Source organism: Botrytis byssoidea (genome assembly GCF_014898295.1).
Source record: "Botrytis byssoidea strain MUCL 94 chromosome Unknown BBYS_022, whole genome shotgun sequence".
In the NCBI taxonomy this organism is placed as follows: Eukaryota; Fungi; Ascomycota; class Leotiomycetes; order Helotiales; family Sclerotiniaceae; genus Botrytis; species Botrytis byssoidea.
Window position 1 is genome coordinate 375,852 of NW_024065863.1, and position 14,610 is coordinate 390,461.

General features: G+C 42.8%; 3 protein-coding genes across 3 annotated transcripts; 2 read left to right on the forward strand and 1 right to left on the reverse strand.

The window, feature by feature from the left end:
- Positions 1-4,346: 4,346 nt before the first annotated feature.
- On the forward strand, positions 4,347-7,403 carry EAE97_009498 (uncharacterized protein; the record flags this gene model as incomplete). The annotated part of the gene is made up of 4 exons (XM_038880013.1): positions 4,347-5,153; positions 5,214-6,017; positions 6,069-6,818; positions 6,894-7,403. Exons 1-4 carry the CDS (start codon positions 5,094-5,096, stop codon positions 7,401-7,403), a joined length of 2,124 nt encoding a protein of 707 aa, XP_038729124.1. The 5' UTR covers positions 4,347-5,093.
- Positions 7,404-8,615: 1,212 nt separating this feature from the next.
- EAE97_009499 (uncharacterized protein) lies at positions 8,616-10,280 on the reverse strand. The gene is made up of 3 exons (XM_038880014.1): positions 9,996-10,280; positions 9,495-9,806; positions 8,616-9,334 (listed from the first exon to the last, which is right to left on the reverse strand). Exons 1-3 carry the CDS (start codon positions 10,046-10,048, stop codon positions 9,307-9,309), a joined length of 393 nt encoding a protein of 130 aa, XP_038729125.1. The 5' UTR covers positions 10,049-10,280; the 3' UTR covers positions 8,616-9,306.
- A 326-nt stretch (positions 10,281-10,606) lies between these two features.
- Positions 10,607-14,324, forward strand: EAE97_009500 (uncharacterized protein). The gene is made up of 2 exons (XM_038880015.1): positions 10,607-11,629; positions 11,679-14,324. The coding sequence occupies exons 1-2, from the start codon at positions 10,997-10,999 to the stop codon at positions 13,905-13,907; spliced, it is 2,862 nt and encodes a 953-aa protein (XP_038729126.1). The 5' UTR covers positions 10,607-10,996; the 3' UTR covers positions 13,908-14,324.
- The last annotated feature ends 286 nt before the right edge of the window (positions 14,325-14,610 follow it).

Consider the following 14,610-nt stretch of genomic DNA (forward strand, 5'->3'; position numbering starts at 1 on the left):
AAGGAGTCGGGTCCTATCATCAACACAACAGGGGAATGTTACGTTAGTTGGATGGCTGGCGAGATTGTGGAGTATGGATTTTATGTATGAGGGATATGTGCATTTCAGCTAGACATGGAAGATGGGAGACAAAGCTAAAGGATTAGGGTGAGGGTGGGAGAAGATGGAAAAAAGCAAATTGTTTTTTCTTCTAAACGCCGTGGTCGGAGATGTGTATCATCTCGTCGTATTGCATCATATGGAGATAGACAATGGAGATGGGTTAGATGATGTATGGTAGTAGTAGTAGTACAGTTACGACGGTAGATGTAAGTGTTCGGATTTAAGACAGGGGTGAGAGAAGGGTGAGGGGGGAATTTCTTGGTAGTTGTGATTGTGATTGGAGGTTAGAGGAGGAGGTTGGGGGGAGTTCGATGGAGAGAGGGAGAGGGGATGGATGGATTGGGAACTGTTTGCGAAGGGATAGATGGATGGATGGTTGGGTGATTGGTTTGGAGATGGGGATGGGGATGGGGATGGGGATGGAGATGGGGATTGACGGTAGGGAGGTAGATGGATGGTTCGTTACCTGTAGGAATGGTAGTTTGGATCTCGCATATGCAGTGTGGTACAGTAGAGGACGTAGCATTAGCTGTATGTAAATGCACAGGAATAGAATGGAATGAATGGGTGCGGCGCATGTAAGTGGTGTAGAAAAGAAGTTTGATTGGGGGTCAAGAAACGGGAATGTCATGATGCGGATGATTTTGGGTTGGTGCGTGGATGATGACATCTTGGATGCGTCAATAATGTATGTATTGTTTATGTATGGTGTGGTAAGTATCCGGGTACTGGGGTCTTTTTATACCTTGTTCTTCTTCAGAGGGAACGGGATGGAGGGGGGGGACAGTGATGGAGAGGGCGTCGAGATGGGGTGAGACGAGATGAGACGAAACGGATTAGATCGAGGTAGGGGAAAACGAGGAGGTGAGTTCACCGGTGGAGAACAGATGAGAGCTGCTGGGGGAGAATGTGTGTATGCTCAATTGACAGATCTGGTGAACGATCTAAATCGGACATAATCCCTAGCCCATCTATTCAGGTCGTCAATCCTTCAAGCATATGGTGCGTGCATGCAAAGCAATCCCGAAAAGGTTATGGGTATGCATGCCCTTTGATTAGGTTACCGTTTTAAGAGTGATTGAGTAGATCGAGTGCGTATACCTTTGTGCATAGAAAGGATGAGGAGGAGCTGAAATTAGCGTTTTCATTCCAGAAGCTGATGATATTCCCCTGACCTGAAGACATGCATTGTCGTGCAGAGGTTCTAGAGACTTCTCTCGCCGTCAAAAGAATAAGAAATATGCTCTACTAATAGCATACATCGTCTAGTTGAATCAACCGTTAGCACAAAATGTCTTATATATCAAACAAAGCAAATTCCAAACCAATGGCTTAGCAGTGGGGCGAGCCATCGTCCATCCATCTTTGATTCCATCATCGGCATCACCATCGATCGCTTTGAGGCTACTACCTCACGCCTCATCCTTCCAAGACGATTCCGGAGGCCCGGAGAGATGAAATCTCAGGGTTCGTCTACCTTCGCCAAAAATGATGCAGTGAGATCTTGTTTGCACAATTGAATTGGGACATATTAGGCGTTAGTTTGAAACCCCAGTCGTTCTGTATATTTTATCCTTGAGGGGGGGATGTTGCGCTTGAGTCGCGTTCTGGTGGGGTAGGTGGATGGGTCTGGGAGGATGTACGTAGACCTCAAGATACCTAGGAAGCATTATTTGATTTCATTTGACAGATGCGTGTGGATCTGGATACTGGATGTTATATGCTTTTTCGACGAGGCAAAGAGATGGAGAAGGACTCGAGGAGATTGTGGTTGTGAAGAATGGGATTGGTGAACGGGTGTATTTTTGCTAGCATGCATCGATCGAAATAACCTTGTTAGTAAAGAGACTTGGGGTTGATCTTGGGAAATCGGGAATGAAGGGGAGATGGAAAGAGGTTCCGGGCTGGATCAATGAATGAGTGAATGAGTAAGTGAGTGTATGAATGGTAAGGTAGAGCGGCTCGGGATCTTGCATAACGGGAAATCTAAATGGAAATCTGAGATTGAGGGTGGCATGCCATTGCCATTGCCATTGCCATGCCAAGATAGATTAGGTTTAAACCTTGAAGATGGTGTGGTCACTGTGGTGCCAACGTGTATTGTGAATGTATTGTAGAGTGTCTTTCCGTAGGAGAACAACGGGCCGGAATTGACTACTGGCAAAGGCCTTCAATAACTCAATTGTTCCATTCCAATTCAGAGAATTTAAATGTTAAAATAGTTTTATGATTTAAGATTATTCAAGGATCCGTTTAATATTAATACCTTTTATACTTTCATATTTTTATTATCGATTGATTTATTATAGAATTTATTGGGATGATTAATGTTGGCCTCTTTTTTCTCCCATGTAGAGAGTGTACTGCCGGTATACATTTGCTTGATCTGGCGAAGAGCGGAAATGAATGTAGCCTCACTATTATAGTTATAGTGGATTTGGATTCAATGCCGATGACTTGGAATGACTTGGAATGACTTGCGGTAGATGCCGTTGTTACGGGACCGTTATTCCACTTATCATGCGATGTCTCGAGACTTGGGAGTCGAGATGTCAAGCTGCGGAATTGTCTGACTGCGAAATACTTTTATATACAGTTGGTGCGGTTCGTACTTACTCTCTGTAGCAATTGATAGACATATCTAGATACGCACATACTTTCATATTGTCATACACATACTCTGTAGGTATGTTCACACTCACTCGTACCCATATCCATATCCATATCCATATCCATATCCATATCCATATCCATATCCATATCCATATCCATATCCATATCCATATCCATATCCATATCCATATCCATAAATCTTCAGATCGTATGATTTAAAGTTCAATATATTTCCACGACTTCTTACGACATTGCCGGACCCTTTTCCGAGATCTCCCAAGAAAAGCTGCCAAAGGGGATTCTGTAGATCTCTCGCGGCAGTATAACCTGATCCACTTCATTTGCAGAGATACCTATGAAGAAGGTCCAGGATATTAGTTGCACATTACATACCTGCACATGCTATGCATTTCATTTCCATGCATCTAATCCAAGAAAGCACCACCGCGAACACAACAAATAATCACAGTTTTTGATGGTCGATCTTTTATATACTACTATGTACTCGAGTAAGAGGATCATTTATTAGTTGGAGACTCCCCGGATCATGAATGCACATATATATATATATACATACCTAGGTATATACATATATACATACAAATATATGTATTTACCGATATAACCTCACATGCAAATAGAGCCATACATACACATACACATATCTAGCATTTGAACTTTCACATCCATCTGCACGGTTAGATAGGTGAGATAGCTCCAAATGATTTAACGGTGAGACTGTCTTTGACTGTTAACCGTCGCACGATAAGATAGTTGACTGGAACTGTGCTTCATAATACGCCCAAGTAATCATAGCACTGATAGCAGGTCGTTTTACCGTTTTGACCAAACTACCCCCGCTTGCTCCACTGCCCCTTTACTTAATCACATACATTTTCAACCGTTTGTGCTTCCCACATGGTAGAATTATGAGGAATCTAGGCCAGATATCTTATCTGCCGATATACCAAATATTGCTTTCGTACTTCGTATGCACTGTATGTATAATAATATAAAATCTTCCTACAATTTCCTTATTCTCCGGGAACGGCAAGACCGTTGGGGGAAAGTTGCTATCGATGATGTGTACTTACCGGCTTGGACCGGTAGGTAATTTCTCCGATTTCATTCAAAGATGATTGAATGAATGATTACTGATCATTGGTAGATGCGTTTCTACCAGGTCAATCTTTTAGATCTATTGCCTTTTTTATATATCCATTTTTCATTTTGATTTTGATTTTCATTTTCATTTTCATTGTCATTTTATATACAGCTGAGGGTTTTACCAGTACTCCACCTAACGAACCATCCTCCTCTACTCCAATACTCTGCAGCTCTACTGTATAAAATGTGTGGACGTCCACCTTCCATCAAGTAAGTCCCCTGCTATTCAAAACATAAAAAGAAGTCTCCCCAAAAGAGGGGTTAGGGGTGGAATGGATCGCTCCGAGGTCTATCGTTCAGGGGGGGGACCCTTGACCACAGGATAGAGTTTGCATCAAATATCCCTTGACATCGGCGACCAGCTGCACGATTGATTCAACTGGTAAGGAAGAAAAAAGTGGTGGTGTCTGCTCGCCTGCTTGTCTTTCAATGCTTTTTTCCCTCTCCCCCAGTTTTACTTGATCATCATCTTTCGATCTTCGAAACAATCTACCGGTAAATCTAGATGGTTTTGTTTGGAATACTACTTGCTACTTGCTACTTGCTACTTGCTACTTGGTACCTTTACTAAAACCCACTAACTAGTAACCGTCTAGGTAGGTGACGGGGATACTCTACAATTTACAAATCACAAAAGCAATACCTCCAGTGGCCCTCTTCCAACGACTTCAAAACCTTGAACTTATTAAACATCTAAACATCCTAGACTGACAGATGTCAATCCATCTTGTTTCTTTTTTCATCTAAATCATATATGTCAACTCTTTTTCTCCACTGCTACCGGTATCTCTATTCCACTGTCAAGTCAATTTGATTACGCCTTCTGTTTTACATGCTTATCCCTAGCACGCACTTTTATTCTTCATCGACTGCTCAAACTTGTGACCGAGGTGTAATCGGAGGAATAAAGCTTGTTCTAGCTTGTCTCATCGGAGCTGTTACCGAGTTGTAACTTCATGTATGAGTTTCAGATCTAAAGCACAGCCATTTGTCAATATCGCATGGGTTTTAGAGTCTCGTCCAATATATTGTTTACTGTATATTCACATCATCTTGTTCATTTCCCCAAATTTCCTGTCTTCGAAACTTTGATTGAGAAATTGGTTGATCAATTGTGAGCTGGAAGGAAACAAAGTATTCAGTTAAACCTATTGTTATAGCAAGGGTTCATCTTGCCAAAGAATAAAGAAAAAAAGTCAAGGTATATCAAGATGGTATACTGTGGCAAGCCTTCACGTGGCTGCCAGATGTGCAGAACTCGAAGGATAAAGGTGTGGTCTTCACGTTGTCTGTCAAGGAGAACTTTTGGTTTGCTAATATCATCCTCATAGTGTGATGAAACCAAACCCACTTGCAACCAGTGTCAAAAATCACGACGACAATGTCCAGGATATAAGGATGACTTCGATCTTGTCTTCCGTAATGAGACAAAAGCTACAGAAAGACGAGCACGACGATCATTAAAGAATAAGAGGGGCAGCAATAACAACACCCAGATCGGATCAGTGGATAGAGGTGATGCAAGTCGCAAGTTTTCAATTGTCTCTAACTCAAGTTCCGACGATGCCGAAATCACGTATTCAACGACCGGAACGGATCTGGCCAAGATTGAATCCGATGGCAATGACTCTTCATCTTCAGATGCCTTGGGGCTACAAGTGGCCTTCACTAGTCCTATCGAGCAACAAGCACCATGTTATTTCATGACAAATTTCGTCATCATACCACAAAGCGGGCAAATGCGAGGCTCGTTTGACTGGGTATTACCATTAATCAAGATGGAAGCTTCTGACTCGGCGTTGTCACTTTCCTTCCAAGCTGTGGCCATGGCTTCTTTAGCAAATAAACCAAATGCAAGAGGAAGCAATTTGATGCATTTAGCTATTGAGAATTACGCCAAGGCGTTGAAGGTTGTTAACTTGGCGCTACAAAATCCAGTACAACAAAAATCCGATCAGACACTAGCTTCGATTATATTACTGGGATTCTTCGAAACTATCACTCAAGAGAAAGCGAGTATCACGGCTTGGGGATCACATATTGATGGAGCTGTACAAATAGTGAAGATGAGAGGAAAGAAACAGTTAAGGACGAAAGTTGGTGTTGCTTTATTCCAAAGTGTTCGAGGACAAATGGTATGCTAGTTGCTCCTCTTTGTAGTGGATTCGATACTAATATACATTTAGCTTGTCAACTGTCTATCTTCATCCAAGACTCCCATGCTAGGCGCCGACTGGTGGTGCGCTGATTCTCAGAAAGATGAAGGAGCTGCCTTTGTCAACAAATTAAACCTACAAGTAGCCGAATTGCGTGGCGATCTGAATAGAATACTAATGTCACATCCCCGGTCACCGGAAACTACCGAACTAGTCACTGAGATTATGCATCGTGCTCTAGAACTCGAACAAGAGTATCAGAGATGGGAAGAAACGCAAACAAAACAGACAGTAGCATGGGTGGATAATATCCCCGGTGGTGACATAACAAAAGCCGATGTGTGTCCTGGACGAGTTGACCTTTACCCTGATGTATTCACCTGCTCAGCATGGAATTTCTCCCGTGTATCAAGGATATTCATCGCTGCGATAGTTATTCGTTGTGCAGCTTGGACATGCTATCCCGTCGACTACCGAACCACGCCGGAATACGCGCAAATGTCGAGGATGGGCCAGGAAATGATTTGTGATATCATCGCTTCTATTCCATTTATGTTTGGGTGGCATCTAGATGCCGGGGGAAGATTGAAACCGGGAGATCCTATGAGTGGCAACGATGCTACGGGTGTTAAGGCGTTGGGAGGGGTTTATGCAATCTGGCCGCTGTTATCAGTTAGTTGTAGTGATTTCACGACGGATTCACAGAGGCTGTGGATTAAAGGACGGCTTAAATTCATTTCAGAAGTCATGGGCTTAAATCAGGCAAAGGTCGTTAGCACTGTAAGTTACCTCTGTCCCTTTGCCCTCTCACCTGCCATCTCACAAGCATACAAAATTAATGCTAACACACCAAAGCTCCAACTCCGTCTTCCATCTATGATCGTCCGTCGCGATAACATGGGCTACGCATCACCGAACGCGACGAATTCCGTTAGACCTTCAGGTAAACCAGCAATTATGCCCACGCTCCCCCCTTCCATTTCGGCACTCAATTTTCAACAACGCGAAGCTATGAAGAGGGAAATGTGGGAAAGGGAACGACAAGCTGCGATGGAGAAGGTGAGGGAGGAACAGCAGCAACGACAACAACATTTGGGAAGGAGTGTGTTGGAGACTAGTAGTGGGGATATAGGGGGAGGAGGAGGGGGATTCAACGGGGTCGGAGCTATGAATGGAAATGGGTTGAATAGCAATGTCATGTTCCAATATCAACAGAGTAAATATGGGTTGGGTATGAGTGGGAATGGGGTAGGAAATGGAAATGGGATGCAGAGAGCGGGAGAGATGGGTTGGAAAATTAGTAATGAACAGGGAAAGAAATACGCGTGGTTGGAGGGGTTGGGGTGGTGGGAGACGACGGTTTGATGTGGGGTTTGGATAGAGCGAGCGAAGTTTTGGATAGGGGTGGGTTTCTTTGAGTGCTGGGTACTGTGTACTGTGTTTTGTGATGGTGCTAGGGTGGGAATGGAAATGGGAATGGAAGGGGTTCGGATTGGAATGGAATGAAGGGAAGGGGTGCATGAAGCGTATGGATTTGATTTGATTTGATTTGATTTGAGTTTGATTTTGATTTTGATTTTGGGCACGGAAAGAAAAGGCAAGGAGAGGAGAGGAAAAGTCCTCCGGGAAGGCGTATACAGTTTTTTTTACTTTTGTACATCCTGTACATTTCTGTCTCTAACTCTATATATACACGACAGTCAGTCAGTGGGTCAGCTAGTAAGCAAAAACTCGGGGCTGTATGAATTTTGGTGCTAAGGTATTCATTCAAGGAGTTTATGGGTCAGCGTAGGGTAGAGAAGGGGAAGGGGAGGTGTTTGATATATATTTACATGTGTGAAATATGTACATATATTTATATACTCAAGACTCGAGAGGGATGAATAGACAGAGTATTGCGAAAAGAGAAAAGTAAATTAAAGGCAAGGTACTTCATTCCATTCTATTTTGTGGTGTGATTTGTAGAGTGAGGAGATGTTGGAGATGTTGGAATGTGAGAGGTATAATATAATATAGTATAGGAGATATGATCCTTTACCGTATTCTACGGTATTCTACGCTCAGTAAGGATGGAGATTTCACAATGTGGAATCGGAATTAGAATATAGATGGAGTTTGCTGATGAGGTGGGGAAGGCTGGGAGAGAGGGAGGAAAGGTAGATGGGTAAGTATAGGTATAGGTATAGGTGTGGGTGTGGGTGTCTTAATAGTGCTCAGATTAGAATGAATGGTAGATTGGATAATTGGATGTGGATATATGTATATGTATATGTATAGATATAGATATAGATATAGATATAGATATAGATATAGATATAGATATTGATATAGATATTGATATCAGGATGGGTAGTTAGATAGATCTGTATGTTAGACTAGCACAAGGAAGACTGTAATGATGTGATATCATGAAGGATGTATTATAATTTTGTGTATGATGTGTTAGAATAGAGGTGATCCTTTCAAATTCTCTGAATCCATTCATTCATTCATTCATTCTGGTTTGAGAAGAAGATTGTTGATTCGATATCTAGGTAGGCTTTTGACTGCCGATTTGTAGTTTGGGTTTTCTTGGGGAATTTGGGTACTCTTTACGGATGATATTGCGTTGAAGAAGCTCTATTCATATTCACTTCTCAAAGTTTACACGAGGAGACGAGGAGGGTGTGAGATTTTGATGTCAGAATGAGTATGGGATTTGTATAGCTTTGCTATATATCTAGTATCATGACTCTTCTATGAAGAGGCTCCATGAAGTTAGAGATCTGAGATAACGTAACTTAGGAGTTGCTCATATATGTGTCGTCGTAAAACCAGTATTCATGAACCGATGAAGAGGGCTGGAAGAAATGAAATGCCAGATAGGTATTGAGAAGCTCTATGAAAATGAGAATGGAAATATCTGATCAACGCCCATCTGTTCCATAAATCCAATGCTTGCGCAATTACAAGTAATGGTGGTCTGGGGCTTCAGATGACCTCTCCTTTTTCAATCCAGCCCGGCGATCGGGGTTGGATGATGAGCGAGTATGGTAGATCTGTAATATAAAAGTATCGTTGAATGTCCCATTCATCGATCTTTGCCCAAGACTTCATGCTTTCCGCAGCGAAAAGACTATTGGCTGCATTGTCCTCACTTTAGAGGATACCGTCTGGCTTGATTCAGAGAGAATCTGGCAATGAGTAAATTGAAAAAGAGTACAGTAATACAAAATGTGAAGAAATAGATTTGAGGAATTAGCGAGATTTGCGCCAGAGAGGGTTTGATTTATCTGTTGGACGAGGAGCGAGAATACCTGAAGGGGGAAATGGGAAATTAGTTACTTTCTGAGAGTATGTTGCTTGCAAAGAGGACGGGAACAGCAAGAGGAGACCTGGAAGCATAGATTCCATAATTATTCCACCCGCTCTTCCCTCATTCTCTTGGGCGCATGCAAAGAGAAAGAGCAAACTTACGGTTTCCTAGATTCTACTTTCCCACCATTTCCATTATCTTTGGGACCATTCCAACCCAATCTTGATTGATACGCAGGCCATGTACTTAGATTCCAAGCCTTGACCAAGAAGCCTTGGGTTTTATCCACATAATTTTCATTTTTCAACTCTTTCACTCCAACTTTGACGCCGTCTTTGGTAAACGAAACATTCTTGGACGCCATTTTGTCCGAGGCAGATTTCGAGACTTGTTGCGTGACGAGGTAGACTTGGTAGCCGACGAATGCGAATGCGCCGACGATGACGAGGAAGATGAGGAGAGGGAGCAACTTGCTGTTGGTTGGGAGCATGGTTAGCTATTGTTTTGAGGTGTTTGTCGTTCTACATGATTTGATATGATTTGTTTATGGACGGTAGAGAATGGAGAAGAGTAAATAGGGTTGACAAAATTTACTGGTGTATGCGACGAAGTTCCCAAGTTCGTACAGAGACAAAGAAATATCTGGTAACAGCAGGACATACCTTAAAGCAGAGCGGGGTGGTGGAGGGGACTTTGATGAAGATCCCCAAGCCATTGTTTTGTTGTTTGAAATAGAATAAATGGAATTATTATGGGTATAAAATGTATCGATCTTTGTTTGTGTCTTTCAAATGGAGAATATAGATTCGAACCACAAAATAGGATGTTGGAGAAGTATGTGTAGTATATGTACCTAGGTACTGGTAGATGATAAGTTTCAGATTGAAGGGCTGTAAGTTATATTGCTATTGTTATTATCAATTTAGGATATTTAGGAAGTTTATCCTGGTAATATGGAATATGGAATACGGAATACGGAATACGCAGAGGGATTTTAGGGATTTAGGGATTGTGCAGTCATCAATTAGATAGGGAGATAGATGCTTATTACTAGGTAGTGATTCCAAATTTAGGGGGTCATAGTGTAGGATAGGACCCCAATATACAGCCCGGATAATCATTCTCGACACTGTAAGGCTAGGTACCTCCTCCCCACTACTCTAACACGTGATGCTGTGGGACAAATTCATTTGGGTGAGGGCTGTTTTGGTGGAGGGTGGCCGTGAATGATGAAAGCCGAAAGGCCAGGATTCTTTTCAGAGAGTGAGTGACCAGTCCAAGTCCAAAAATTAGGAATCTCAACCGATTTCATATCATACATATCCTATACAAAGTTCAATTCAATGTCATGAATGAATCGATTGTAATTTTCAAATCTTCTCTTATTGTCTAGAAATACCCCTGGACTTTTTTGACAATCTGTTCGGATCTCATCTACCTAGGAAGCTCTTTCTTAGCAACGTGTTCCTTGAGACTATCAACTATCGTAGATCTATCCAAGAATTCTAAGCTTGGGTATTGACTTGACACTTTCCATACTCGACCTACCCCTCGAACAGGACAACATCAAGCTTTCCAAGGGCGACTACCAATTTTCTTGCGCCACTACATCACATTTTAAATCTCGGAAACGCTGCTCCAGAGAATTAAAACAATAGCAAATATGGCGGCACCACAAGATGGATATCCAGGCCAAGCTTATCCCCCTCAAGACCCATACGCACAGCAAAGTCCCGCGCAACCAGGCTATGAACAGCCAGTGACTTCTCCCACACAACAAGCCGGTCCACCAGGAGCAGATGCCGGAAAGAAGAAGAAGAGGGGTTATGCGACACAAGCTTATGATTTTGGTCAAGGTGCGAATTCAGCCTTAGGAGGACAAACACATGGCGGTGCTCAATTTCAACCCGCACAAGCACCTGCTGCATATGGTGGATATCAAGCTCAACCAGATCCCGCTGCTGCATATGGAGCTCCACAAGCTGGCATGGCCGGCGCTCCCCAGGGCGGTTTCTCTCAACCGCAATATGGCGGCGGTGTGGGGGGTTATCAACCTCCCGATGCTGGATATCCTGGTCCAGGCACACCGGTTACTCCTGGTGTAGCGGGAATTACTCAAGGAATGGGGCAGATGGGAATGGGTGGACCGCAACAACCTATTGCGGCTCAAGCTCGTCCTGGTGGTGCTCCAGCTCAGGTTGCGTTGAATCAGCTTTATCCTACAGATCTCACCAACCAACCTTTCAATGTCGCAGAGTTGGACTTACCTCCTCCTCCGATCATTTTGCCTGCAAATGTAAGTGTGAATATCAATTGTATGGAATTCTATGCTAATGCTTAAATAGTCAAGTGTTACCCCTTCCCCAAATGCGAATTGTCCACCAAAATATGTTAGATCCACTTTGAATGCGGTTCCTACAACCAATTCTCTCCTCAAGAAATCGAAACTTCCTTTCGCATTAGTTATACAGCCATACACTTCGTTGCACGATGTCGACGATCCAGTACCAGTTGTTCAAGATCAAGTCATTTCACGCTGTAGAAGATGTCGTTCATACATCAACCCATATGTTTCATTCCTTGACCATGGCCACAGATGGAGGTGTAATATGTGTAACCTCACAAACGATGTCCCACAAGCTTTTGACTGGGATGCAGCTGCACAACAAAGTGTTGACCGATGGCAACGACCGGAGCTTAACCACGCAGTTGTGGAATTCGTCGCACCACAGGAGTATATGGTTAGACCTCCACAACCACTTGTCTATCTCTTCTTGTTCGATGTCAGTTTTGCTTCTGTATCTTGTGGCTTGTTGGCTACTAGTGCCAGGACTATTCTCGACAGTCTTAACAGGATACCAAATGCGGATCGAAGAACGCGAGTTGGATTTATGGCTGTAGACTCGAGTTTACATTACTTCCAAGTTCCAAAAGATACGGAAGAGAATGGCGAGACAAATATGCTTGTCGTTAGTGATCTGGAGGAGCCTTTCCTTCCAGTTCCTCAAGAGCTATTGGTGCCCTTGTCTGAATGCAGATTGAATGTAGAGAAATTCCTCATGACTCTTCCTCAAATGTTCCAGACCAATACAAACAATGGATCATGTATGGGCTCAGCTCTCCGAGCTGGTCACAAACTTATCTCTCCTCTTGGTGGAAAGATTGTTGTAATCACTGCTTCATTACCCAATGTTGGATTTGGCAAATTAGAGATGCGCGAGGATAAAAAGCTACTGGGTACATCAAAGGAGAGTGGTCTATTACAAACAGCCAATAGTTTCTACAAGAGTTTTGCGGTCGAATGTTCAAAGAATCAAGTTTCCATCGATATGTTTTTGTTCTCATCACAATATCAGGATGTTGCTTCTCTTAGCAACCTTCCAAGATATACTGGTGGACAAACCTATTTTTACCCTGGATGGAATGCTGGAAGAAGCGAAGACGCCATCAAATTCGCTACCGAGTTTAGTGATTACCTATCTGCTGAAATTGGTCTCGAGGCAGTGTTACGTGTTCGTGCTACTACTGGTCTCCGAATGAGCACTTTCTATGGTAATTTCTTCAACCGAAGTTCGGATCTATGCGCCTTCCCAGCCTTCCCTCGCGATCAAAGCTATGTTGTCGAAGTTGCTATCGATGAGTCTCTCACCAAGAACTTTGTTTGCATGCAAACGGCCGTCTTGCACACTACAAGTAACGGAGAACGTCGTATTAGAGTTATGACTTTGTCATTGCCTACAACAACTAACCTTCAAGATGTTTATGCATCTGCTGATCAATGCGCAATCACTACTTACTTCAGTCACAAGGCTGTTGAGCGTGCATTGAGTGGTGGTCTTGAGCCTGCACGTGAAGCTCTCCAGTCGAAATTGATTGAGCTTCTCCAAACCTTCAAGAAAGAACTTGCAGGTGGAAATATGGGTGGTGGTGGGCTTCAATTCCCTGCCAACCTTCGTGGATTACCAGTTCTTTTCCTTGGTCTCATCAAGAATGTTGGACTTCGAAAATCGGCCCAAATTCCTTCGGATTTGAGATCTGCAGCTCTTTGCCAATTATCCACACTTCCTCTTCCACTCTTGATGCAATACATCTATCCACGTCTGTACTCATTACACGATATGCCCGATAACGCTGGTATTCCCGATCCGGAAACAAATCAAATAGTTCTTCCTCCACCAATGAACCTTTCATCGGAGCGTCTCGTCCCATTCGGTCTCTATCTTATTGATGACGGCCAAACACAATTCCTTTGGGTCGGCCGCGACGCCGTTCCTCAGTTGTTAGCTGATGTATTTGATATTTCGGATCGCTCGAAACTTAAGGTTGGGAAAGCGACACTACCGGAATTGGATAACGATTTTAGTGAGAGAGTTAGAAATGTGTTCCAGAAAGCAAGAGATTATAGGAGTAGAGGTGTCGGCAGTATTGTCGTGCCGCATTTGTATGTGGTGCGAGAAGATGGCGAACCGTCGTTGAAATTGTGGGCGCAGACGCTGTTAGTCGAGGATAGGGCGGATCAGGGAATGAGCTTTCAGCAGTGGATGGGGATGATGAGGGAGAAGGTCAGTTCTTAGGTTGTGAGTTTGCGGGGTGGTGGGGGTGGTGATGAGTTGGAGAAAAGGGATTCAGGACGGGGCGGTGGGATGCATGGATGGATGAATGGATGAATGAAAAGAGAATGGTGCGAGAAAAAATGATGGTGAAGGAGTGAGAATGAATGTATGAGGAATCAAATGATATGTATACATGAATGGAGTGAAAGTCTTGATTTTATACGTAGAGACTTTCTTTCTTTCCTTCTGTCTACCTACCTACCTACCTATCTACCTTCCTTCTGATTGCGTCCGTGAGAGATACAAGGAGGGTTGATTTGGTCGAGACACGGATCGAATATCTTTTTCCATCAAATGATTCATTTCAATTTTTAAAATTAAAAATTAGAAAAATGAAAATTCTTTTATTGTTTGTATATTTCGATTCTTTTATTTTGCTCTTCGTGTATGATTTTGAGATGTAGATTTTGAGATAGATATTCTAACGGTGATTATGATATGATATGATATGATCTGTTTTCATTTCATCATTTTTTGTTCCATTCTTCTACCTAGGTATGCACATATGTATGTATATGTATTTGTTTATTTCCCATTTTCTTATATTCCCAGCACACCCATTCACCCATCCATCCATGTATGTTCCCATTCAACTCAATTTGAAATATGAATCAAGTCATCAATCATAAGCAAACGAACAAGTATATTAACGCCACCTGCCCAT